Here is a 26,783-nt window from a genome sequence, read left to right as displayed (position 1 = left end):
TATATAGCATTTGTATTTCTCTACTGACTTACTTAGTATGCTGTTCTCTAGGTCCATCCATGTTCCTGGAAATTGCATTATTTCTTTCTTTTTTATGGCTGTAGTATTTTACTATATGTATGAATCACATCTTCTTTATCCATTCATCTGTCCATGAACACTTAGGTTGCTTCCATGTCTTGGCTATGGTAAATAGTGCTACTGTGAACATCAGGGTACATGTATCTTTTTAAATTAGTTTTTATCTTTTCCAGACATATGCCCAGGAGCAGGATTGCTACATCAAATGGTAGCTCTATTTTTAATTTAAGAAAGCTCCATACTGTTTTCCATAGTGGGTGCACAAATTTACATTCCCAGTAATAGGAGGGTGTAGGAGGGTTCACTTTTCTCCACAGCCTCCCCATCATATATTACCCTTTTGGTTTAGGTTCTTTCTTGACCTTTTGGTTTATGGGCTTTTTCTTTTTCCCTGAGACAGTTGACATGTTCTCAAAATGCACATATTCACTCAGTTGTTGAAATGTGTATAATCAATTCCTGTCAGAATAAATATAATTATAAAATATACCTCTAGGGAAAAACCAAATTTTTTCACGCCCTCTTCTTGCCCTTGTGACAATATTTTATTTAACAAAAGCATTTTAATAATTCATTGAAATGTTATTTAACAATATGATTTATAGCAGAGTTTCATTTTAGTTTGACCAGCTCTTTTTAGTGACTCTATTTCGGAGAAGGCGATGGCACCCTACTCCAGTACTCTTGCCTGGAAAATCCCATGGATGGTGGAGCCTGGTAGGCTGCAGTCCATGCTAAGGGTCGGACATGACTGAGTGACTTCCCTTTCACTTTTCATTTTCATGTATTGGAGAAGGAAATGGCAACCCACTCCAGTGTTCTTGCCTGGAGAATCCCAGGGACGGGGGAGCCTGGTGGGTTGCCGTCTGTGGGGGTCGCACAGAGTCGGACACAACTGAAGTGACTTAACAGCAGCAGCAGTGACTCTATTTATCTCCTCACTTAGCTCGTATACTTTTGGAGTTGAGTCTTGTAAATGTACTTTAAAATGTTTCTGTTGGAAAATAGCAGGAGAATACTAAGTAAATATTATACTGGCATCTATTTAATTCTTTGTTCAAACTTTCCTCAACTTTGACATTACAGTTAAAATCCTCATGTACTTCTTTTTCTTTATCTGGAAGCATTTGTTCACCTTGTACATGCACAATTCTTTTCTCTCTATTGTATTAATTTCCTTGGTTTATGTAACAGCCTCTACAGCCTCTCTTTGTTTGGTGCCTGTCTGTTTTGCATGTCTAATCTCTATTAATGTTTCTTTCAAGCTTTTTTATTTAGCTAGTTTTTCACATGGTCATCCTGCACTTTGTGACCTGTGCTTTGACTTTGTTTCTTTCATCTCTTGGCATAACAGGATCTTCGCAATAAAGTATTATGTTATAATACAGTCTGTGAAAAGTATCAATATTTGGAGTTCATCATATTTTTAAAAGTTATATTCTTTTGTTTGAATATCAAAGTGATAATGTTGGTTTGTGTTTTGCTGCCAAATAGCGCAAATGGTCTTGCCTGAGTCTTTGTTGGCATTTATCTAGTTATTAATTCCATCTTACTGCTTCCACCCCTGCAACTGCTACAGCAGTCCAGTAATTCGTTAGTTTTCACCTAGCATATGTTGAAAGTAGGAGGGGAGAGAGCTGTAACCTCAAATTTCATGTTTACATATATGTTAACACTAAAGTTCCTTGTAACCTTGAAGTAAAAACTCATTTTACTTTATTGAGTTCTGAAATGAATTTAGACCTCAGGTAGGTGTTTTTTTGTTTTTTTGTTTTTTTTTTTTGCCACATCTTGCAGCATGTAGGATCTTAGTTCCATGACCAGGGAATGAACCTGTACCCCTCCATTGGAACCATGGAGTCTTAACCACTGGACCCAGGGACATCCCTCCACCTGAGTTTAAAATTCAATAAACAGGGTGTTTTGTTTGACACTTTTAGTTTTTTAATACACAGGTACCAGGAAAAAAATATATTTATACTTGGAAAGAATATTTCATTTACCCATCTGGCTGGGTTTAGGCATGACCATCAAATGTCAATGTGAATATGAAGTTAAAAGAATATGACTTTCCTTTTATGGCTCATCCATTCATTTACTCGGGTGCCCAGACTTCCTTAGCTTTCAGCCAGTGAAGATATTAATAATATTTGGATGATAACACTTCCTCATCACAACCTCAGGTAGCTTTGTATTTATGACTAACTACGCATCTCAAAGGTTGGCACTCAAAACTGGTCAACAAATCTTTTAATACATTTTCCTGATAAGTTCTCTCTGTTTTATTCCCTAAGATTGCTCTTTATCACCTTCTTGTCTCTTCTCAGGTACTCTAATAATTGTACGCATTGCATTTTCAGTCAATGATCTTGCTATATATGTCATAGGGAAAAAAAGGTGGAGCCAGAAAGAATTTCTTCCTTTCTTTCCGCTAGTTGTAACACCGTTCTGCGCCACTGCTCATATGTTCCAGGTCCCTCTGTGTCTTTGCTCCTATGTAATGCAATTAACTCCTCTTTGTGGTACCTTTCTTCCTAGTATAAAAATACCATCCCTTGATCTAACACCCCTTTTCTTTGACCTATTTTCAGCAGAAATTCTTGAAACAGTGCTTTACTCCATGTCATCCTCCCAGTCCTTTCCATCAGTCAGTTCAGTCACTGAGTTGTTTCCAAATCTTTGTGACCCCATGGACTGCAGCACGCCAGGCTTCCCTGTCCATCACCAACTCTCAGAGCTTGCTTAAACTCATGTCCATCGAGTTGGTGATGCCATACAACCATCTCATCCTCTGTCATACCCTTCTCCTTCTGCCTTCAATCTTTCCCAGCATCAGGGTCTTTTCCAATGAGTCAGTTCTTCACATCAGGTGGCCAAAGTATTGGAGTTTCATCAGTCTTTCCAATGAACATTCAGGACTGGTTTCCTTTAAGATGGACTGGTTGGATCTCCTTTCAGTCCAAGAGACTCTCAAGAGTCTCCTCCAACACAACAGTTCAAAAGCATCAATCCTTTGGCACTCAGCTTTCTTTGTATATGTCAACTCTCACATCCATGCATGACTACTGGAAAAACTGTAGCTTTGACTAGGTGGACCTTTGCTGACCTCTGGTCTCTGCTTTTTAATATGCTGTCTAGGTTGTCATAGCTTTTCTTCCAAGGAGCAAGCATCTTTTAATTTCATGGCTGCAGTCACCATCTGTAGTGATTTTGGAGCTCAAGAAAATAAAGTCTCTCACTGTTTCCCCATCTATTATGCCATGGAGTGATGAACCAGATGCCATGATCTTTGTTTTCTGAATGTTGAGCTTTAAGCCAACTTTTTCACTCTCCTCTTTCACTTTCATCAAGAGGCTCTTTAGTTCCTCTTCACTTTCTGCCATAAGGGTGGTGTTATCTGCATATATGAGGTTATTGATATTTCTCCTGACAGTCTTGGCAGGATGTATTCTGCATATAAGTTAATTAAGCAGGGTGACATATTGTCACATATTGTCACAGCCTTTACCGATTTGGAACCAGTCTGTTGTTCCAAGTCTGGTTCTAACTGTTGGCTCTTGACCAGCATACAGATTTCTCAGGAGGCAGGTAAGGAGGTCTGGTATTCCCACTTTGTGAAGAATTTTCCACAGTTTGTTGTGATCCACACCATCAACACCATCAAAATCTACACCATTTGGTGTAATCAATGAAATAGAAGTAGATGTTTTTCTGGAACTCTCTTGCTTTTTTGATGATCCAACAGATGTTGAATTTAATCTCTGGTTCCTCTGCCTTTTCTAAATCCAGCTTGAACATCTGGAAGTTCATGGTTCACATACTGTTGAAGCCTGGCTTGGAGAATTTTGAGCATTACTTTGCTAGCATGTGAAATGAGTGCAATTGTGTGGTAGTTTGAATGTTGTTTGGCATTGCCTTTCTTTAAGATTGGAATGAAAACTGACCTTTTCCAGTCCTGTGGCCACTGCTGAGTTTTCCAAATTTGCTAGCAATTTGAGTGAAGCACTTTAACAGCATATCTTTTAGGATTTGAAATAAGGAAATTTTTTCCATACCCTACTTCATTTCATTTCCATCATCCCTCAGACTCATGACCAATATCTTTCCAGAGCCAGCATCTTTATATCTCTCAATCTCTCAGTAGTACTTGAAAGGTTGTTGTTGAATCATGATGCCAGGATTCTTGGCCCCCGGAGGAGAAGAATTCAATCTGGGGCCAGAGACGACGCTTGATCTCTCTGAGCTTTTGTGTAATAAAATTTTATTAAAGTATAAAGGAGATAGAGAAAGCTTCTGACATAGGCATCAGAAGGGGGCAGAAAGAGTACCCCGCTGCTAGTCTTTAGCCAGATGTTATATAGTCACTAGCAGTCTGTTAATGAAAGAAAGGAATGTCTTAAAACTCAAAATGGCACCAGGCCCCTCACCTATAAGATGCATTTTGGGGTAATCTTGGCACCAAATGATTCATCTTGGGTCATAAAATGATTAACTTGAATCTTGAAGAAGGGCAGATCACCATACAAATAGTGTCGTTTACACAGATTAGAGGAACAGTATCTGAGTATAACACACTGGTTTATCAAGTAGGTTCTGAGCCAAAAGGCGAACCGACTTGAAGACAGAGTTTGGGGTAAATGCATAGTACATTAGCATAGCGTAAGATAAACATTTCATAAGAAAAAGGCATTGGTTAACTTCAGGTGAAACCAGGTGTCACTATGGCAACACAGAATTTTAAGAGAAACCTCCTTTTAAAATTGTATAGATAAGGAAAAAATATCGCTAGCTTGTTTCCTCCTGCCACTTAAGAGAGGTAAAAATGTCTGACACTTGCAAGCTATTTCCTCCGTTTGGAGACCCCTGGCCTTCCTGCCTGTTACCCTCTCAGTACTCATGCCATGGACACATCCTTCTTGTTATCCTTTCTTCTTTCACTAGGGTGATGTTATTCACACTCGGTTTTCCTGCTGCCTCCCTGGTTCCTCCTTAGTTCTCTTTGCTGACCCCTTATCTTCTTTAAGATCACTAAACACCAGCTAGCCCTCTTCTGTCTACACTTTCTCTAGCTGTTATAATCTAACTCCATGTTTCTGAAAACATCTCTCAGTGAATCACACATTCATATCTCCAGTTAAGACCACTCCTCTGCTCTCTCTCTCTATATATATTCAACTACTAACTTGACACCTCCATGTATTTATAAAACACAGTGCTAAACTGTCTTCCAGTAGACTTGACATTTGAGTTCTTAAATTCTTGTTTGGAATCTCCTGGAAATATGCTTGTGGTATCAAGAGACCATTAAAAGGGAACAAAACTTCTATTCTGCCTACTAGTTTGTCTAGCTTTAAGGAGTTTGGGAAAAAATTCATCTGTCACCTTATGAACAGTGTAGTATAATAGGTCATGTATAATCCCAGAGATTTTTAAAATAGTAAAATTATCAGAGTCCAACTTAATTCCCATTTAAACTCCCATGTTAGGGGATTTCCAGTTATTTCAGTTGATACCACAGTGTTTTAAAAACTGTTACTTCTAATTCTCTCTTAATTTTAACATAAATTATGTGTATATCTGGCTTCCCTGATACCTCAGCTGATAACGAATCCTCTTGCAATGCAGGAGACCCTGGTTTGATTCTTGGGTTGGGAAGAGCCCCTGGAGAAGGGATAGGCCACCCACACCAGTATCCATGAGTTTCCCTGGTGGCTCAGATGGTAAAGAATCCGCTTGCACTGAGGGAGACCTGGGTTTGATCCCTGGGTTGGGGAGATCCCCTGGAGGAAGGCATGGCAACCCATTCCAGTATTCTTGCCTGGAGAATCCCCACAGACAGAGGAGCCTAGGACGCTACAGACCATGGGGTCACAGAGAGTCGGACACGGCTGAACAACTAAGCGTAGCACAGCACATGTGTATGTCTCTCTGTTCATTTCATTTGCAAAGCTTATACTATTCTGTAGATGGGATGAAAAGAGAAGTATTAATTCTTTTTAGCTCCATTCTTCAAGTACTATATGGATTAAAGTAAATTCAATCTTAAAAAATGTTGTGTTATTAATTAACAAAGTTATGTACTTATTGTATTTGAATTCATAAGATACCTGCCATTTTTAACAACATAAAGTTTCTCTGTCTCCTGTTGTTAACTATTTAAACTTCATATATCTTAAATGGGCTTCCTTGGTGGCTCAGCTGGTTAAGAATCCACCCGCATTGTGGGAGACCTGGGTTCAGTCCCTGGGTTGGGAAGGTCCCCTGGAGAATGGCTACCCACTCCAGTATCCTAACCTGGTGAATTCCATGGACTGTATAGTCCATGGGGTCGCAAGGAATCAGACACGACTGAGAGACTTTCACTTCACTGTCTTAAATAGTTGATGTATACCTAGATTTTTGCCTCCATGAATGAGTAAAAATTGAATAAATGAGAGCTAGAAAGGATGCAAAGGTAGTGTTTCAGACTTAGTTGTATCAACCCATCTGGTGACTGGTGACTTGCTCACACTAAGAGTGTCATTGTTTGAATGAGACAGTTGACAGTTCATCTATTTTCAGGACTGTCTGCATCCTGGTGAGCAAAACTAAAATATCTGAGTGTATGACTAGTACCCACTTTCTTAATTCTCCAATCGTAGCAGCCAATAAACCATCCCTGTTGCATAGTGTGTTCTTAGTAACACAAGAGGGTGGAAGCCTCCAGGATGAGTAAGGAAGACTGTACCTCTGTAGGCTTCACATTTAGATTCCAGTTAATGAGTTTCCAGAAAGTTCTTACAAGATTGATGTAATCTGAGAAGAGTTTTCTGTCAATAGAAACTCCCTCTGTTTCTCCTTTGTCCTTTTATTGCCTGTGTTTATTTTGGGTTCCAGTAAAGATCAAGTGACTGATTGTACAGTGACCAATGAGAAACCTGATGCAATGAGAAGTGGGGAACCTGGCTTTTCTTCAATTCTGAGTTCTCCTGATGGCCAATTCTCATGGATTGAAAATAGTTTCTGGCCTGAGAATCTGAGGGGAGGATTCATTTCTTATATTTTTTTAACCTCCTTTTAATGGCATCTTGATAATACCTTTCTTTGTTTTTCTGTTCTCATGAGTCTTTGAGGGTGTATTTTCCACTTATGATGTCTGTTCCAAGACTTTGTACCACCCAGCCTTTCTATTTCCATCCTATAAAGTGGCTTTCTATGCCATGTTCCACTCTAGCCTTACCACCAAGAAGTTGTGCAGCCTTAGGCAAATAAGTCATAACCTACGTGAGGGCATTTTCCTCCTTTGTAAATGAAACAGTTTGGTTGGAAATTTTTTAAGGTTCTGTTAGTTCTGACATTCTCTTCTGAATCTCTGAGATATCTCAAGTCCTCATTGGCACATATACAGGCACTGTTCTGGGTGCTCTTGGGAGTCACAGGGGTCTGCCACTGCCCTGAAGGCTCGGGTCCAGTGATTAGGTCACTCACCACTGCAGTTGTCAGAGCTGATCAAAGAACTCTCAACCAGTGTGTTACTGGAACCAACAAAGACAAAGAAAGCTTCATTAAGATGTTGTTGAGTCTTGAATTGGTAGGAGAGTCTTATGAGAACCTGATGGGATTGTGCGAGTGTAGGAAAGTTAGGGAAATTTGTGGAGCTTTGTGCTTAACACTTAAACTTCCTGGATTTAAAGAAGGAATGGATTAGATCAGAGGTTCTCAACCTGACAGTACACGTGGAATCTTTATAAAAAGAGAGATTACTCAGGGTCCTCTGAGACTAATTAAAGCAGTTCTCTTGGTTGAGGGCAAAGTGACCAGGCATGATGTCTATCTTTTAAAAAGTGTTCCAGGTTATTCTGGTATATATAGACTTGTGATTCACTGGATTTGAGGGTCTCTAAGGTTAATTTTTACCCCAGTTTTCCCTGAGTCATGGCAGGGAGCCAGCAAAGTTTTCCTGTAAAGGGTTAGGCAGTACCTTTTTCAACATTGTGAGCTAGGTGGTCTTTATGCAGTTATTCAGCTAAGCTTGTGTGTGTGTGTGCACACGTACACACACTCAGTCCTGTTCGACTCTTTGTGATGCCATGGGTGTAGGCTCTCTGTAAGCCCACCAGGCTCCTCTGTCTATGGGATTTCCCAAACAAGAGTACTGGAGTGGATTGCCATTTCCTTCTCCAGGGGATCTTCCCAACCCAGGGTTTGAACCTGCATCTCCTGTAGCTCCAGCATTGGCAGGTAGATTTTTTTTTTACCACGGAGCCACCTGGGAAACCTAAGCTTTTGTAGGGCAAAGCTAATGTAAACAGATGGATATGGCGTGATTTGGCCATTGGGTCATAGTTTTGCTTACTTCTGGTCTATGAGATAGAATTTACTTTGGAACTGATGGACTATCAGGAAATTATTTTTATCCTGTATATCAACCAGTGATGAATATAAACCTGAAAGATATGTGAAGAATGGTGCTTAATGATAGAGAACTTGTGAAAGTTGTACTGTTTCAAAGTTAAGATGCTTAGAAAAACTCTTAGTAAAACAGTCAAAACCTTGGGAAAATATTTTAATCTGTTGTTTTATTTTTATTTGTCTAGTAAATCTCCTCTTCTTGAGATTTCCTTTGAAATATGTTTAATGGACACCTCATAGGCCCAATTGTATTCACCAACCACTTACTGATAGCCTATCATATGCTTTTAGAAAATAGTAACTCCAGAATCATCTAAGTTCAAGTTTGAGTAGTAGATATAATAAGTGATATCAGACCTTTTCAGATAGATAAATCAGAGTCCTCCTTTGCCTATTGGCACTTGGTACTGTAATTATTGAAGCTCTTAATTGTTGAAAATAGGCACCAATGTATTTTATATCTCTGTGTTTATTTAAGATATGCCTTTTTGACATTAGTTGTGTGTTTTTTTTTTTGCACATCCTGCAGTCAGAAAAAAGTCAAATTAACTTGCCACATAATTCACCACAGATTAGGTAGTAAGTTATAATAATTTCTAAAGGGTTAGAATCTATAGTATCGGAGACGGCAATGGCAACCCACTCCAGTACTCTTGCCTGGCAAATTCCATGGACTGAGGAGCCTGGTGGGCTGCCGTCTCTGGGTTCGCACAGAGTTGGACACGACTGAAATGACTTAGCAGCAGAATCTATAGTATACCAAAAGTAACTCGCTTAAGCTGTTAATAATTTACAGCAATACAGTCCTGACTGACTTGTTAAGGGCTCTAGGAGCATAAGTAATTGGTGCAGAAAGATAGATCAGAGTTTCAAGAATATGTTTTGGGTAGAGAGTCTATTTCCATAATAACCATTATCTCTGAAGTCTATATCCATGGCCTAAAGATTATGCTAATCCCTCTAACATGGCCTTGGGTCTCAGGTCCCTGTCAGTTGACTCTAGTCAGTTGCTTGCTGAAAAGCATCTAGTCTGGGCCTACCAGGAAGAATCTAAGATTTAAAACACGTTAATCCTCCCTTTTATGTACTTGACGTTTTGAAAGTTTCTCTTGCAAAATGTGTGATGTTTTTCACGTGGTGTCAGCTTTCTGTTAATAGATGATTGTCTTCACGTTTATTTATTGTGATCTTCCTGTAACCACCAGCTATGAGCACTCTGTACAGCACTGCCAGCCAGATCTCAGGCTTTTGCAATATATATTCCATTGTCATGGCTTAGTGAGTGTTACATGTAGTTTAGGTGTTACTGAACAAATCTGATGGCCTGGTTTCCAAACAACCAAAAGGATGAAAGGAAATAGAACAAATATTTTGTGCAGGGAAAAGAGTCTAGTTTTCTGACTTGCCCAAAAAGAGGCCTTTAAGCCTTTTCTTGCCTCTTTGTTAACAGAAGGTGAGAAGGAAAGTCAGGAATCGTTTTCTCTTTCGCTAAGTATATCTGTTACAAAGTGAAGTTGCGATGAGGCTATGGAGCAGTCTTTCCCCAAAAGACTTGGTTCTCCTGATGCTTAGATAAGTAATTCAGACATTATCATAAAGATAATGAGATTCATTTTTAAAGATGGGCTCAGGAGAATTTTTGAGTATAATACATGATATAAATAATCATGCCAAAAATTTAAATGAGATGCTTCTCAAGCAAAAACCCCACTTCATTTTGACTAAGCTCCAATTTTGTGGAAAGCCTATGCAAATTATGTGAAGTTTTCCTCTTCACGTGAGGAAAACTTGATGATTTGATTGATGATTTGATGTTTCAGTGCCTGAGTCTCATTTTGGCTTCATCATTTACTTCTTAAAATCTAAGACATGTGCTCCTACCTAAGCTGGTAATGGCTACATTGAGACTTTGCTATCAGTGAGCTAGACAGCAATACCTCCTCATTCCTCTATAGGAAATACTTTTCTATGCACAGAAGCAGAAGCTTCAGGTTAAAGAGTTTGCCCAACTCCATCTACAGAACTCTGAAAATGGTCAAATCTGAATTTCCATCCAGTTCCACCTACATAGCTAGACAATGGCACAGCAGTTTTTATAAATCACCTTAAAATATTTAGACATCCCAAATTAGACATAGGATTCAGTTAGGTTAAAAAGATTAATGAAAACAAGTAGATGAGACTAAAAATAATTTGATATGTTAAAACGTCCTTCTGATCCAAATAGTAATGTATATTTTTAGGGTGAGAGCTGAGGCTACAACTGTAGCCTGGATTTCCTACTAAGTTATGGCACTGCCATTCTCCCTGCTCGGAAACTGCTTTCTGCATGTGAGGTGGAACAATGGGTTAATTCATTATGAACAGAGATTTATTAAGGGACTGCATGATGCTAAACATTTGGTGGGGAAGATATTTAAACAGTGCTTGAGTAAGTTTACTGTAATAGGCACAGTGGATCTAACTGAAGCCCCTTAGATGTAAGTTCACTTTCTGCCACTTGCATGGAACCTTTTGAAGGTCCTATACTTAATTTTCTATGCAGAATTTTATTTCTTTTTCTTTCTTCTCTTTTTTTTGGAATATTGTTCCCTGTGTTATACAGTAAATCCTTGTTGCTTATTCTTTTTATATATAGTAGTGTGTATCTGTTAATCCCATGCTCCTAATTTATCCCCCACTTTAGTAACCATAAGTTTGTTTTCTGTATCTGTGAGTCTGTTTTTGTTTTGTAAATGGATTCATTAGTATAATTTTTTTAGAATTCACATACAAGTGATATGATATAATATTTATCTTTCTCTGTCTGATTTCACTTAGTATCATAATCTCTGTGTTCATCAGTGTTGCAAATGACAATATTTCATGTTTCATCCTTTTTGTGGCTGAATAATATTTCATTGTATTGATATTGTATTGATGTCTTCTTAAGACCTTCTCTTAAGAAGAATCTCCCACATTATTACGTCTCTGTTTCCACACCTGGATCCATCCCTGACTACAGATATGAATCTTCGGTTGTTAAATCAAGTGTAGAAGATATATGACTACTTGTGCTATAGTCATATTTATTTTCTATTTGAGCATGCCTTCCACCGAGTAGAAGAAACCTCGGCAAATTCAGAGATCTTGCTAGAAGTGACTCTATACAATTGTGAGCAGAGTTTACAGGATACCAAGACACCGAGGGAGGGGGTGTCTGGCCCTAGGTTGTCCCTTGTGCTCAGTGGCTCCAGGGCTGTCTCTGACCTAGAGGTGTACAGTCCAGGTACTTTGGGTCTTCCTTCTGGTCCTGACTATTAGCTCTCCCTTGGTGAGCCTGCACTCTCTCAGCTGCTTCCACGTCCCTGAGGAATGGAAGACCCCGAGGGGGTCAAAGTATTGGGATTATTTGGCTCCCCCTCATCATCATTCTGGAAATACAAGAAAATCCAAAGCTATGTCAAGTTATCTGTGTCTCAACATGCCATGCAGGCATGTCCACTCTTATGCTCCTATGCCATACAGGCACTGGAGGCTTCTCTAAGCCCTGCCCCATTCCTGTATCCACCTTCGAACTGAGGCACAGGCCTCCGAAGTTCTGAGATCACTCAAATCTACTTGAGGAGAGAACCAGAGTTCAGTTGCAAGGCAGAGCTTCTTTTTAGAGGAACTTGTGCCTCAGCCCATTTGTGAGTCAGATTGTGGGGTGAGGAGAGAAGCTGTTTCTCATCCATCAGATCATACTTGACTACTGGTTTTTACATAAACCCTGTCCTTCAGGCTTGTGTCCTTCAGGCTTTGGTTTTTGAATCTTAACAGGCAATATTCTTGTGGCTCAAAATTTTTGAATTATCAATCTCTGACTACAAAGGCGTTTTTTTGCAACTTGCAAGACCAGAAACGATTTTCTGTGCACTGGTCTATGTCCCTTGTCCTTTGAGAGGCAGTGGAAGTAATGTGCGAGTTGGAGAGCCTGTGAGGCATGGGGAGTGAGTAATTCATAATATTATCTGGCCACATCGTCTGTTCACTATTTCAGTGGCTGAAAACCTAACCATAATGCAAGTGTCTGCATTGGCCACCTTTCCTTCCTGTCAGAAAATACTTTAACCCATTCAGTTGAGTGAATGTTCACGGGCTGTAGATGAGTGCCTGTTGTTATGGTGAACTTGTTCTTAGGGATATTTGACCATGCTGTGGATAACTATAATAAACTGTCTTGGGGTAACTTTAAGCAACTAGATTATATGAAAGGTGATCAGTTGAAAATTGTATTTTCTCACTTTGATAGGTGCATTCTGTATACCATAGCTGACATTAGAAATTCTGAATTCAAAAAATAAAACAACAATAAAAGAAGTCCTGGGTTAACCGTTGCCAATGAAGACTATAATTTGCTGTACTCAGACAAATGCTTACAAAGAAAAATTGTGCATGACATTTTAGTGCTGTCAAAGTAGTAGTTTTGATGTCATTTTCTAATAATAACAACACATGCAATTTTGAGTAGTTTTGTAGCAATATTTAAATGTTTTTTGATGCTTGAAAGTGTTAAAATAGGATGGATTTTTGTTATACAGTTCCTTACTTGACGTGCTAAAGCACTTACAAAGACTAGTATAGAATTCTTCACAGCACTGACATGCAGAAATGTCAACAGTGTATTTCAATTCAAATTTAATAAAAAAACTGAGTCAGGATTTAATAAACTCTGAAAATCACCCATAATTTGGAAATTAAAATATTATGTCAGAGGAATAATTATAATATGCCATTTATTTCCTCCTGAGTTATTTTTGATGGACATCGGCTTTGGATATTTTTCACTTTCATTTCTAGTGGGTTTTGGCTTAAAAGGATTCTCTTTTTGAATCTTGAATAATTATTGAAGATAATTTGAAGATATATTCAAGATGAGGGAAATTGAAGCACACAATTCCTAGATAGAATAAAGCTCTTTATAAATATTAGTCTTGATCAGTGCATGTGAAAACGGGCAATACTATTAAGATTTTCTAAAATGAAGCTTTAAATGTTCAATTAAGGATAAATATCTGAACTTCTCTGATTCATCTATGAGTCATTTCATACTAAAATTGAAGAATTCTTCCCATTTTACCTTTTCATAATGAAAAATAAAAATAATAGAAATGAATGCCCACATCATTTCATCTCACCTTTTTTTTTTTGCTGAAAGAATTATTTCTTATTAATATCTTAATAACTAAGATGATAATAAATTAACATTGTAAACAAGAAGGTTAAATTCTCAACTGGCTAAAAGCAGAATCAGCAATTACTTTTAAGACAAAAAATTTCTGTCTAGTAAGCTGTTAATGGGCTACCTGGTGGCTCAGGGGTAAAGAATCCGCCTGCCAATGCAGGAGATGCAGGTTCGATCCCTGGGTCAGGAAGATCCCTTAGAGAAGGAAATGGCAACCCACTCCAGTATTCTGGCTTAGGAAATCCGATGGACAGAGGACCCTGCTTGGCTACAGTCCGTGGGGACACACAGAGCTGGTCACAACTGAGCACACAGTTGCACTTACTTTAAATATTTTCAATTATGTACTGGATACCTATTATATGCCAGGCTATTTAAAAATCACTTTCCAAATTTTTTAAATTATAATTGTTCAGAGAAATAGGCTGTCATTAAAGAATTTAAGCACTCGTGCAAAATAGTTGAATTTTATAATGCCATTAGCAGCAACATGGGTGCAACTAGAGATGATCTCACTAAGCAAAGTACGTCAGAAAGAGAAAGACAAACACCATATGATATCATATGTGGAATCTAAAATATGACAGAAGTGAACTTATCTACAAAACAGAAACAGACTCACAGACACAGAGAATGGATTTATGGTTGCCAGGGGGGAGTGATGGATTAGGAGATTGGGGTTAGCAGATGCAAACTATTATATACAGAATGGACAAACCGCAAGGTCCTATTGTTGCAAAGGGAACTATATTCAATATCCTGTAATAAACTGTAATGGAAAAGAATATGAAAAAGAATTTGTATACATTTGAATAATTGAATCACTTTGTTGAATACCAGAAACTAATAACATTGTAAATCAACTGTACGTCAATAAAATAAAATTTTAAAAATAAGTTAATTTTAAAAATGGTTGAATTTCAAATACAGCACTTATACACAGTCACATTTGCTTAGCAGTGGACATTGATCTTTAAGAAATTTAGATCAACAGTGTAATATTTAACTACAGATATATGCCAGTGATTTCAAATTTGTTTGAAGATTATTGTGAAGTTATTAAAAATTTACTGAGCCTCAGGAGTCCACTTACCACCCAGCTGACAGAATTGTTGATAGTTATCAATGCACTGTAAGAATAAGGAAAGCCTTTTATATAGTGATTTTGAAGTTTGAAACATTTTATTATAACTTACCAGTTGTAGAACATTGTACTACACAATGGTGAGAAACGTTTCCCCTTGACATCATCTATTCCATTGAGTAAAGTCTGGCTATTTATGTGTGGCTTGCATAACTGAGAGTTAAGTGATCACAAAAATAAACAGGTTTATAAAGAACCCATTTATGGAAATCCTAGTTAATTCTCTTGGTTAAGCTTTTAGTTCTATCCAATTATTTCCTGTTACTTCATTCAGAAACCTAACAATAACCAACTGACAAGTAGCTAGTATCACATCCTACAGTTATATTTTAGGAAACATTAAACTAATTTTGACATTCTCTGCAACTCTTATAAAATATTATTTTTATTTCAGATGCGATCTGTGAGCCGAGTTTTTAAGTTTATTGATATGCCAACAGAAGATGGTAAACCTAACAATTCATTCAGACCATCCAAAGATAGTCAACCCTCAAAAGTTATGATCATCGAGAATCAACATGTGAAGAAAGATGACATCTGGCCCTCAGGGGGCCAAATGACTGTCAAAGACCTCACAGCAAAGTACATAGATGGAGGGAATGCCATACTAGAGAACATATCCTTCTCAATAAGTCCCGGCCAGAGGGTAAGATTTAAACATTGCTTGCTTTGTTAAGGCAGTGGCACCCCACTCCAGTACCCTTGCCTGGAAAATCCCATGGACGGAGGAGCCTGGTAGGCTGCAGTTCGTGGGGTCACGAAGAGTCGGACACGACTGAGCAACTTCACTTCACTTTGCTTTGTTAAACCTGTGTTCAGTAAGTGAATCTCAGTAGCCTAAAGCAGTGTGTGGGCAGAATCCATTTGTAATTCTTATTGTTGACTAGGACCAGTGTTGAACACAAATATTTTATGGAGTCAGTATTGTTTCATGTGAAATTTATTTTGCAGAGTGCTGAATCTGTATAATGGAACCATCTTACTTATTTTTTTAATTGGATTATGCTGCTGCTGCTAAGTTGCTTCAGTCGTGTCCGACTCTGTACCACTCCATAGATGGCAGCCCAGCAGGCTCCTCTGTCCCTGGGATTCTCCAGGCAAGAACACTGGAGTGGGTTGCCATTTCCTTCTCCAAGTTATTGCAGTATAGTTGCCGTATAATGTTGTGTTAGTTTCTGTTGTACACCTAAGTGAATTAGTTGCATGTATACACTTCCCTGGTGGCTCAGATGGTAAAGCGTCTTTCTACAATGCGGGAGACCTGGGTTCGATCCCTGGGTCGGGAAGATCCCCTGGAGAAGCAAATGGCAATCCACTCCAGTACTATTGCCTGGAAAATCCCATGGACAGAGGAGCCTGGTAGGCTACCGTCCACAGGGTCGGAAAGAGTCAGACACAACTTCACTTTCACTTTCACTTTCTTTCATACACATATCCAACTTTTTTTAGATTCCCTTCCCATTTAGGTCACCACAGAGCACAGAGTAAAGTTCCCTGTGCTATACAGTAGATTCTCACTAGCTGTCTGTTTTATACAGTAGTGTATATATATCAGTCTCCATCCACCAGTTCATCCCATCTCCCCTTGGTAACCCTAAGTTTCTTTGCTGCATCTGTGACTCTATTTTTGCTTTGCAAGTAAGTTCATCTGTACCCTTTTTCAAGATTTCACATTTAAGAGATATTATAAAATATTTATCTTTCTCTTTCTGACTCATTTCACTCTGTATGATAATCTCTAGATCCATCCATGTTGCCACAGATTGCGTTATTTTATTCCTTTTTAAGGGCTGATTAAAATTCCATATATATTTGTGACACATCTTCTTTATTCATTCCTCTGTTGATGGATATTTAGGTTTTTTCCATTTCCTAGCTAGTGTAAATAGTGCTACAGTGACATCGAGGTGCATGCATCCTTTCAAACTATGGTTTTCTATATAGAAGGATAAAATTAGAACACTCCCTAACTACATACACAAAAATAAACTCAAAATGGATTAAAGACCTTAATGTAAGGCCATATACTATAAATCAGAAAAAATATAGGCCGACTATTCTTTGACATAAATTGGAGTAAGATTTTTTTTGATCCACCCCTTCAGTTCAGTTCAGTCGCTCAGTCGCGTCCGACTCTTTGCGACCCCATGAACTGCAGCACGCCAGGCCTACCTGTCCATCACCAACTCCCGGAGTTCACTCAAACTCACATCCATCGAGTCAGTGATGCCATCCAGCCACCTCATCCTCTGTTGTCCCCTTTTCCTCCTGCCCCCAATCCCTCCCAGCATCAGAGTCTTTTCCAATGAGTCACCTCTTCGCATGAGGTGGCCAAAATACTGGAGTTTCAGCTTTAGCATCATTCCTTCCAAAGAACACCCAGGACTGAGCTCCTTTAGAATGGACTGGTTGGATCTCCTTGCAGTCCAAGGGACTCTCAAGAGTCTTCTCCAACACCACAGTTCAAAAGCATCAATTCTTTGGCACTCAGCTTTCTTCACAGTACAACTCTCACATCCATACATGACTATTGGAAAAACCATAGCCTTGACTGTCCGGACCTTTGTTGGCAAAGTAATGTCTGTGCTTTTGAATATGCTGTCTAGGTTGGTCATAACTTTCCTTCCCAGGAGTAAGCGTCTTTTAATTTCGTGGCTGCAGTCACCATCAGCAGTGATTTTGGAGCCCCCCAAAATAAAGTCTAACACTGTTTCTCCATCTGTTTCCCATGAAGTGATGGGACCAGATGCCACGATCTTCGTTTCTGAATGTTTTGCCTTTTAATACATGTTGTAATTTTTTGTTGACAAATGGCACTATGTTCTAGGTAAAAGAAACTCAAATAATTAGGCCTTCGACACTGTCAGGTTTGGGGTAAAGGGAAGTGTTCTACTGGTCTATAATCATGTCTTAGTCTTTTACTGAGACTGTGCCCTTGGGCTGCACAAGTGCTTCTCAGATTTTTCTTCCCCTTTAGGTGCAGTAGTACACTTGTGTGGGCTGGTGCTGAGTATTTTCCTTTCTTTGATCAGTTAGGTTCTAATTGGGAAAAAAAAAAAAACCCAGTAGGTTCAGTTCTGGTAAAATACTTTCTCTTGAAGGAGCCTTTGTTAAGAAAAACAGGATGTTCTGGAAGATTATAAATTGTTGTTTCTCACCTCTTCCTGAGGATATCAGAAAATATTTCTGCGTACTTACTTCACTGTGAGATTAACTGTTGGTGGTGGGCTCTTGGAGGTAATACTTACAAAAGGGTGTGCATCTTCCCTATGAATGGCTCCCTGGGAGTTTTTTACTCTCAGACTTTACCACACAGAGCCTCCAGCGGTTTGTTTAGGTTTCCCTAGGGCTTCCCAGGTGGCACCAGTGGTAAAGAACCTATGTGCCTGGGAGGGAAGTTCCGGAGGGTAGGGACATGGATTCACCTATGGCTGATTCTAGGGATTATATTCAATAGATTCAAGGGATTAGATCCAATAGACAAACTGCCTGAAGAGCTATGGATGGAGGTTTGTGACATTGTATGGGAGGCAGTGATCCAGACCATCCCCAAGAAAAAGAAATGCAAAAAGGCAAAATGATTGTCTGAGGAGGCCTTACAAATAGCTGAGAAAAGAAGAGAAACAAAAGACAAAGGAGAAAAGGAAAGATACTCGTATTTGAATGCAGAGTTCCAAAGAATAGCAGGGAGAGATAAAAAAACTTCCTCAGTGATCAATGGAAGGAAATAGAGGAAAACAATAGAAAGGGAAAGACTAGAGATCTCTTCAAGAAAAATGGATACCAAGGGAACATTTTATGCAAAGATGGGCACAATGAAGGTCAGAAATGGTGTGACCTAACAAAAGCAGAAGATATTAAGAAGAAGTGACAGGAATACACAGAACTGTACAAAAAAGATCTTCATGACCCAGATCATTGTGATGGTGTGATCACTCACCTAGAGCCAGACATTCTGGAATGTGAAGTCAAGTGGGCCTTAGAAAGCATCACTACAAACAAAGCTAGTGGAGGTGATGGAATTCCAATTGAGCTATTTGAAATCCTGAAAGATGATGCTGTGAAAGTGCTGCACTCAATATGCCAGCAAATGTGGAGAACTCAGCAGTGGCCACAGGACTGGAAAAGGTCAGTTTTCATTCCAGTCCCAAAGAAAGGCAATGCCAAAGAATGCTCAAACTGCACAATTGCAGTTATCTCACATACTAGCAAAGTATTGCTCAAAATTCTCCAAACTAGGCTTCAAAAGTACATGAACCGTGAACTTCCAGATGTTCAAACTGGATTTATAAAGGCAGAGGAAACAGATCAAATTGCCAACATCCGTTGGATCATCAAATAAGCAAGAGAGTTCCAGAAAAATGTCTGCTTCTGCTTTCTTGACTACACCAAAGCCTTTGATTGTGTGGATCACCACAAACTGTGGAAAAGTCTTTAAGAGATGGGAATACCATACCTTCTTACCTGCTTCCTGAGAAATCTGTATGCACATCAAGAAGCAAGAGTTAGAACTGGAAATGAAACAGCAGACTGGTTCCAAATCAGAAAAATAGTACGTCAAGGCTGTATATTGTCACCCTGCTTATTTAACTTATATGCAGAGTGCATCATGAGAAAAGCTGGGCTGGATGAAGCAGAAGCTGGAATCCAGATTGCCAGGAGAAATATCAATAACCTCAGATATGCAGATGACACCACCCTTATAGCAGAAAGCAAAGAAGAACTAAAGAGCCTCTTGAGGAAAGTGAAAGAGGAGAGTGAAAAATTGGCTTCAAACTCAACATTCAGAAAACGAAGATGGTGGCATCCAGTCCTATTACTTCATGGCAAATAGATGGGGAAACAATGGAAATAGTGAGAGACTTTATTTTCTGTGGCTCCAAAATCATGCAGATGGTGATTGCAGCCATGAAATTAAAAGACACTTCCTCCTTGGAAGAAAAGCTGTCACACCAACCTATATAGCATATTAAAAAGCAGAGACATTACTTTGCCAACAAAGATCCATCTAGTCAAAGCTATGGTTTTTCCAATTGTCATGTATGGATGTGACAGTTGGACTATAAAGAAAGCTGAGCACCAAAGAATTGATGCTTTTGAACTGTGATGCTGGAGAAGACTCTTGAGAATCCCTTGGACTGCAGAGAGATCCAAACAGTCCATCCTAAAGGAAATCAGTCCTGAATATCCATTGAAAGGACTGAATTTGAAGCTGAAACTCCAATATTCTGGCCACCTGATGTGAAGAACCAACTCATTGGAAAAGACCCTAATTCTGGGAAAGATTGAAGGTGATGACAGAGGATGAGATGGTTGGATGGCACCATCAACGTGATGAACATGAGTTTGAGCAGGCTCCGGGAGTTGGTGATGGACAGTAAGCCTGGTGCGCTGCAGTCCATGAGGTCCCAAAGAGTCAGACATGACTTAAGTGACTGAACTGAACTTGACTGAATCCCATCATGAAGGCTCCACTCTTGTGACCGAATCACCTCCCAGCCACCCTACCTCTACTAGTGTCACATTGAGGGGTTAGGATTTCAATACATGAATTTAGGAGAGACACAAATATTCAGCCCATTACATGGCAAAAAGACAAAATAATATTTTGTGCAGAAAAATAGTTCAATCTTCTTATTAAAGCACTTTGTCCATAGAAATTACTTTAGTGTTGAGAAATCCTTTTACTCTTTGGGCTCTTAATTTAGTCTTTTACTTCACAGAATCTGTACTTTAAATTTTATTTTCAGTGCATGAGTAATGTAGCAAATATTTCACAAGTTTAACTTAAAAAGAGTAACTTTAAAAAAGAAAACTTATTTTTCCTTTGAGTCTCAAATAGTTTTTTCTTAAAAGCTTTTGATTTTTGCCTAAATTTTTAACGTCATTTTCCCCTAACTAGTATCTCTCTTTTCTTTTTCCTTTTCTTTTTCATCTCAAAGTATAGGCTAGGATTTTAATTTAGAGGTAGGTCATTCATGATAAACCTAGACTTATCAAAATGCCTCAGATGACATATTGTATATATTACAGTACTGGGTAGTCCTCTGATTAAATATATTTAATCAGACTTCAAGACCTAATCTGGGTGAGCTTATCTGCTTTCTCCATTTGTAGTCTCTCTAAAATACTGAGATGCTAGAAACAATTCAAATAATATCAAGGGCTCAGATCATAGGAGCATAGGCACCTAGTATCTATTTGATTTTTTTAAACACATATGACATTCTGACTTGATAAAAACTGATGTGAAGTATTTGAATCATTCAGTTACTTATACCAGTTTTGTGAAGAGTAGAGTCTCAAGAACTTACTGCATTATAAATTATGTTTTATTAATAATAAACAGATCAATCAATGTATAAAATTACAGTTATTGTAACTTTAGAGATCTAAATTTCATTTGATTTGACATTTGATTTATAGAGACCACAGGAAGATAAATGATAAACTGTTATAACAGTTTTCAATCTATTGCAGTATTGAAATGGTGAATAAGACTCTCTGGGAAGAAGGTACTGAAACTGTTCTATTCATGGTACAACGAAATTACAACCAGCACCAAATTCAACACTGTTTAACTCTCGACATAACATTGTGATTTATCTTGATCCAAAATTATCAAAGAGGAGGTACACTGAAGTTACTAGAAAACATTGACTTAGAATTAGCATCTGTCTTAAAGGCTTATTTGCAGGAAGTAGTCTGGCCTTATTCAATAGATCACTGAGAAGCCTTAAAACAAATCCCGGAAAAGAGTTATTAGGTGCCAAGTATATAAACAACAGAAGACTTTGTTAGGTATGAATCAATTAGACATGCTGTTGAAAGCGATGTCTGACTCAATGCAATGCCAGCAGTTCAGCAATATAAGGAAACCAGAGAGATAGCTAAAACTTTATAGAAGTAAAAATTTACAAATTGCCTTAATCCAATTTTATCTTGGTATAAAACCTGGGTTTTCTAAACATTTAAATATTTGCTTCTTAAGGAAAAAGAATGTCATCATGTACCCTAATCATTAGAATCCTGGCTAATGATTTAAGAGTCTGAAGCTCAAGGAACTTATCATCAAAAGTTCTTGATATGACTTTAGAGCAGGTCACTTCCTGCTCTTGAATTTCCCTTCCCTACTTTTGTTCATGCCTCGCTATACAAGGCATACACAGATTGCTTTCTTGGAAGATCATCAAGTATGGTGAATGTGTTTGTACAAAATGGGCTGATTCAGAAGTAGAAGTGTGCATATGAAATTCAACAAGATTTTTAAATTGAGTTAACCAAAATTGACTATATCCATTTGTTTAGATTTACTAAATAAGTTTATAATAAGTTTATTCATATTCTGCTAAATACATTTATTCATTCTACCCTTCCCTCCTCTTTTCCTCCTTCCTTTATTTCCTCTTTCTCCCTCCTTCCCTCCCTTCTTTCATTTCTTCCATTTATCTGCCACCTACTCACCACCAATTTGTCCATCCATCTATTCATCCTTTCATCTGACTGTCTCTCAGTCAGTCCAAATAAGTTTTTTATTTAGCACTTATGTAAACCAACCACTATGCCAGGTGCTGAGAATTCAATAGAAAACAAGATAGATTACCCTGCCCTGTTGAACTTATATTCTTGGGGTGAACACAAGCAATAATCAAGAAAAGAATAAATAAAATAATTACCAATTGTGATCCATAGTGTGAAGAACCTCAACGCGGTGTTAATGTGTAACATTTTGTTTATCTGATTTCTGTTGTCTCAGAAAATCGGCATGTGTGCAGGTCCCATTATAGGGCTCTTATAATGGACAGAAAGACAGTTGTATCACAATTGTTTATTGGCTTACCCCAAAGACCTAGTTTACTTTCTAGGCCTTTCTGATTGGTATTTAATATGTTAAAGGCTCCTAATTGGTATTCAGTGTTATTACTGTTGTTGATTTGTGTATGTTCTCAAGCATTTATTGCAGTCCCTAATTAGTTCTGATTTAGAAACTGTTACTAGGCTGTAATGAGATAAATATAGAAACTGAGAGTAAGAATTCAGAAAATCATGTTTTATTTTATACTTAGCTATGGATTAGAAAGTAAAACACCAAACATAATGAAAGTGTTTACCACAAATAGTGTAAAATGCATGATTCTACAAGACTGTTCAGCTCTTTTGTAAAAAGGCCAAATTAGAAAAAAGAAATAGCAATAATGCAAGGGGAAAGAAAGAACTGTTCAGTGCCACTAAATGCTGAGCAGTTTATTCAGGGTTTCATTAATGACCTTGCTCAGACCATCTTCCTCTAAGTGCTGGGTCTGAGCTGGCATCAGAAGAGTCAGCTCCCTGTGGGCCATCTGAAGCACCTGTTGTCACCTTGCAGTGCACGGCCTTCTCAGTTCCGCGCTGTGTTCTTAGAGTCTATAACTAACAGGAATATTTTTTTTTCTTTCCCTTAATGTCCCTTTTGCTTCCTAAAATTCTGTTCTTGCCAATCAGAATGGATGGAAGAAGTTGATTTGACAACTGTCCAGGCACTTATCCACTGAGAAGTGGCAAGGCCCAGCCTGTCTTTTGTGATAATGTGTAGCTCACTGAATTTATTCCCTCTTGTCAGGCCTGAACTTGGCATTCACTTATTTTATTATGGACAGTATATGAATGTTAGAACCCTTGTGGATTTATTCATCGTCAAACATGTATTCACATTTGACTAGATCAAGCTGTAGGTCTCTGCTTCTGGCTTGAGCCCATTCTCAAAAATTATGTGCTTTAAGACACTCTTTGTTTTCTTCGATGTGAAATGGACCTTATTTTAACCTTTTTGCCATTAGTAAAAATCAGAGATAAATGAACTCAGCATCAGGGATCCTGTCCCTTATGGCCAGTTTCTATATTGTCTTCCAGAGTTGCTGTGCTCCAAATCAGTTTTAATCAGAATTGGAAGTATGCACAAAGCTTTGAATGAATAAGTGAGACTTCTTGGGTGATGATTAAAAAAAAATGTTTTCCATGGGTTTTTAAAATTCATGTATAATATCAGATTGCATTTATGGTAGTGTATCTATGTGTCACAGGAGTAATTCCATCACTCTAATATTCTAGGTGGGCCTCTTGGGAAGAACTGGATCAGGGAAGAGCACTTTGTTACTGGCTTTTTTGAGACTGCTGAATACCAAAGGAGAAATCCAAATAGATGGTGTGTCTTGGGATTCAATTACTTTGCAACAATGGAGGAAGGCCTTTGGAGTCATACCACAGGTAAGCAATACAGAAAGACTTAACTAGTAAAAAAGTAACTAAGTACATTTTTCCCATTATTTGACACTTGAACTCAATAAATTCACATTTCCCTGCAAAACATAATCCCTTTGTATTGCTGTCTCTTTTTTTCTGTTATGCAGTCTTTTTATAGAGAGTAAAAGTATTTCTAGAAGTTTGGAATTCTCTGACATACAGTTTTTGAAATATTAATAACTGATAGCTTTTTCCAGAAGATATAAGCCAGAGCAGGAACATGGAGCTTTCGTACTTAGCAACTTTTTTTATTGCTGCCTCAGTGGTCTCCAAGTTAGCAATCATAGCAGACTGAGAAATGTTTTGCAAGACGTAAAGTATGCTGCCGAAATAACAAACTCTTGGAAGCATTATATAGTGCAATTGAAAATAGAAAGTGTAATGATTGTTGTTTGTTCTTTGAATAGAATGTCAGATTAATCTGTAGCTTTTTTTCAAAAATGTCACTCTTTGATCTGGGTTACAAAGGGTCTTCAGCCTCCTGAATGGTTTAGTATCATTCTATCTGTGTTATTATGCAAAAGGGCTTTTTAATTATGCAAGAAATAGCAATAGTTCCATTTTTCAATGACCTTAATGGAAACCAAGAAATGTCTTTACTGGGACCAAGTCTGAAAGGCATGAACTGTATATCTACTAGTATTTGTTCTCATCTCTATGGATATAGTCTCTGTTTTGTGATCTCTTTGTACTAATGGGCACCAAGTCCATTCCACTACCATGGTTCTAACAATTCTCTGCTTTTAACACAAAATTAAAATGCCAGGAGCATCTCCTGGGTAGATGGACTACAAATCTAACCCGAGAAAATGGCTTGTATTTCCTGATAGATTACCTCTATGGAACATTTGCCCCTTTCATCTAATGAGACACTAAATATTGTAACTGCTAGACAGATGCTTTTAATTCATTTGTCTAGACTTTGTCATGGTGCAGAAGCTTTATCCTGGTTGAACTTTTGAAAAACAGTATTGTTTCTTCAGGAAAAAAAGAGGGATTGTTAGTGGGTGTGAAGATAAAGAAACACTGGGAATGCAAGTATCCCGTGGTGACAGCATTAGGCAAGATAACAGTGTTGAAGAGCTGGGGATAGAATCTGGTTGTCTAAGAAGCACTGCCATTCAATTGACTCTCTGTTTCCTGATCCCATTTTAAACTACCATAGTGAAGCTTTTGTTCTTTTTTGTTGTTCTTGTTTATACAGATCTGCTCGTTACAGTAACCAAAGCTCTAAGAAATAATTTCAGTTTCATTGGGAATCCTTTTGTTTGTCTTACTTGTGATAGAGAGATTTTTGTTTTATTGTATGTTCTATTTAGGGCTTCCCAGGTGGTGCAGTAGTAAAGAAACCACGTGCCAGTGCAGGGGTCGAAAGTGATGCAAGTTCCATCCCCAGGCTGGGAGGATCCCCTAGAGAAGGAAATAACAACCCACTCCAGTTTTCTTGCCTAGGAAATCCCATGGACAGAGGAGCCTGGCAGGCCCCTGTTCATGGGATTGCAAAGAGTTGGGCATGACTGAGTTACTGAGCACGCACGTGTTCTATTTAGGAACCCAAATATGTAAAGCATGGAGGAAAACCAAGTAGGCTAGAGTTATGAAAATTTTTTATTTTGACTTTCTGTCAACATGAATCTTCCAAACTTCCTTTTCCCCTCTTCCATGGCATCAAGTTTTATTATAAACTAAACAAGAAATACTTTAAGCTATGCCTTTATAAAAGTGTGATCATGCTAATAATAAACGTTTCTCATTATACGTGTTTACAACCGTGGATTCTGGGACAGTCTTCCAGTATCACAAGGATGTCTGTAAGACAGAAAGTATTATTTCTTCTATAGTGACATCTTGAGAATGATAAATGAATGCCTAAGAGAGAAAGAGGGCAAACGCCTCAGACCTTTTTAAGATCCAAATCAAGAGATGCTTTTATTTTCCCAACTTTCCTTTAAACGTTCAGATTAAGTAATTTTTTCTTTCCTAGAGTTTGATCTTTAAAAAGTGGCAAGAAGATATTAAAAATCCAGAAAGTGTTTTTTTTTTTTTTTTGCTTTTCCATCTTTTTTTTTTCCTTCTGTCTTCCTGACCTTGCAAAGCCATAGTTCCCCAAGACCTCTGACACTTGAGATATCAGAGACCTCTAGGTCAGTTAGTCACTTGTTTCCAGGTACATGAAACAGGAAACTTTGAACAGGAAACTTTCCTCTCCCTCAAAGTGATCCTGAGACATCAGCTGTGGAATCACAAGATGTCTTTAGTTTTGGCAAGTTCTTACACAGTGTGTGTGTGTGTGTGTGTGTGTGTGTGTGTGTGTGTGTGTGTGTTCTTTCTTTCCTCCTGTAGCTAGAAATCTTAGAAAAGGTACCAACGTAGAAAACAGTACATTGTGTACATTTTGAGGTGGCACCTTTTTGAATTTGTTCTGCTTCACCTCTAAGCTCTGAGAGCATGAAGAGGAGACAATGAGGCCGATTGTCAGAGCCCCATTGATTTAGCCAATTGAACACCAAGACTTAAGATTGTTCATTCACCTTGAACCTTGTTAATCACTTAATTCAAGAAAAGCAGAAAAATGTTTATTTTTAGAGCTTCAAATACAAATTTGAAAGGCTGCAAACTATTATTAGGGGATGACTCAGCCTATTCCTGCAGTGAGACTCTTTGATCTGAAAATAATCTGTA

The 26,783-nt window shown here is 38.2% G+C and overlaps 1 protein-coding gene across 1 annotated transcript in view; it reads left to right on the top strand.

Moving 5' to 3' along the window:
• Positions 1 to 26,783, top strand: part of CFTR (CF transmembrane conductance regulator) — a 181,023-nt gene that overhangs the window by 130,743 nt on the left and 23,497 nt on the right. Inside the window, exons 23-24 of the mRNA XM_068972401.1 lie at positions 15,217 to 15,468; positions 23,910 to 24,065. Coding sequence (XP_068828502.1) covers positions 15,217 to 15,468; positions 23,910 to 24,065 — 408 coding nt within the window. The remainder of the gene's footprint in view (positions 1 to 15,216; positions 15,469 to 23,909; positions 24,066 to 26,783) is intronic.

Source organism: Capricornis sumatraensis, chromosome 5, assembly GCF_032405125.1.
Source record: "Capricornis sumatraensis isolate serow.1 chromosome 5, serow.2, whole genome shotgun sequence".
In the NCBI taxonomy this organism is placed as follows: Eukaryota; Metazoa; Chordata; class Mammalia; order Artiodactyla; family Bovidae; genus Capricornis; species Capricornis sumatraensis.
Note: the sequence above shows the minus strand (reverse complement) of the source record. Positions and strands in the feature narration are given on the sequence as shown.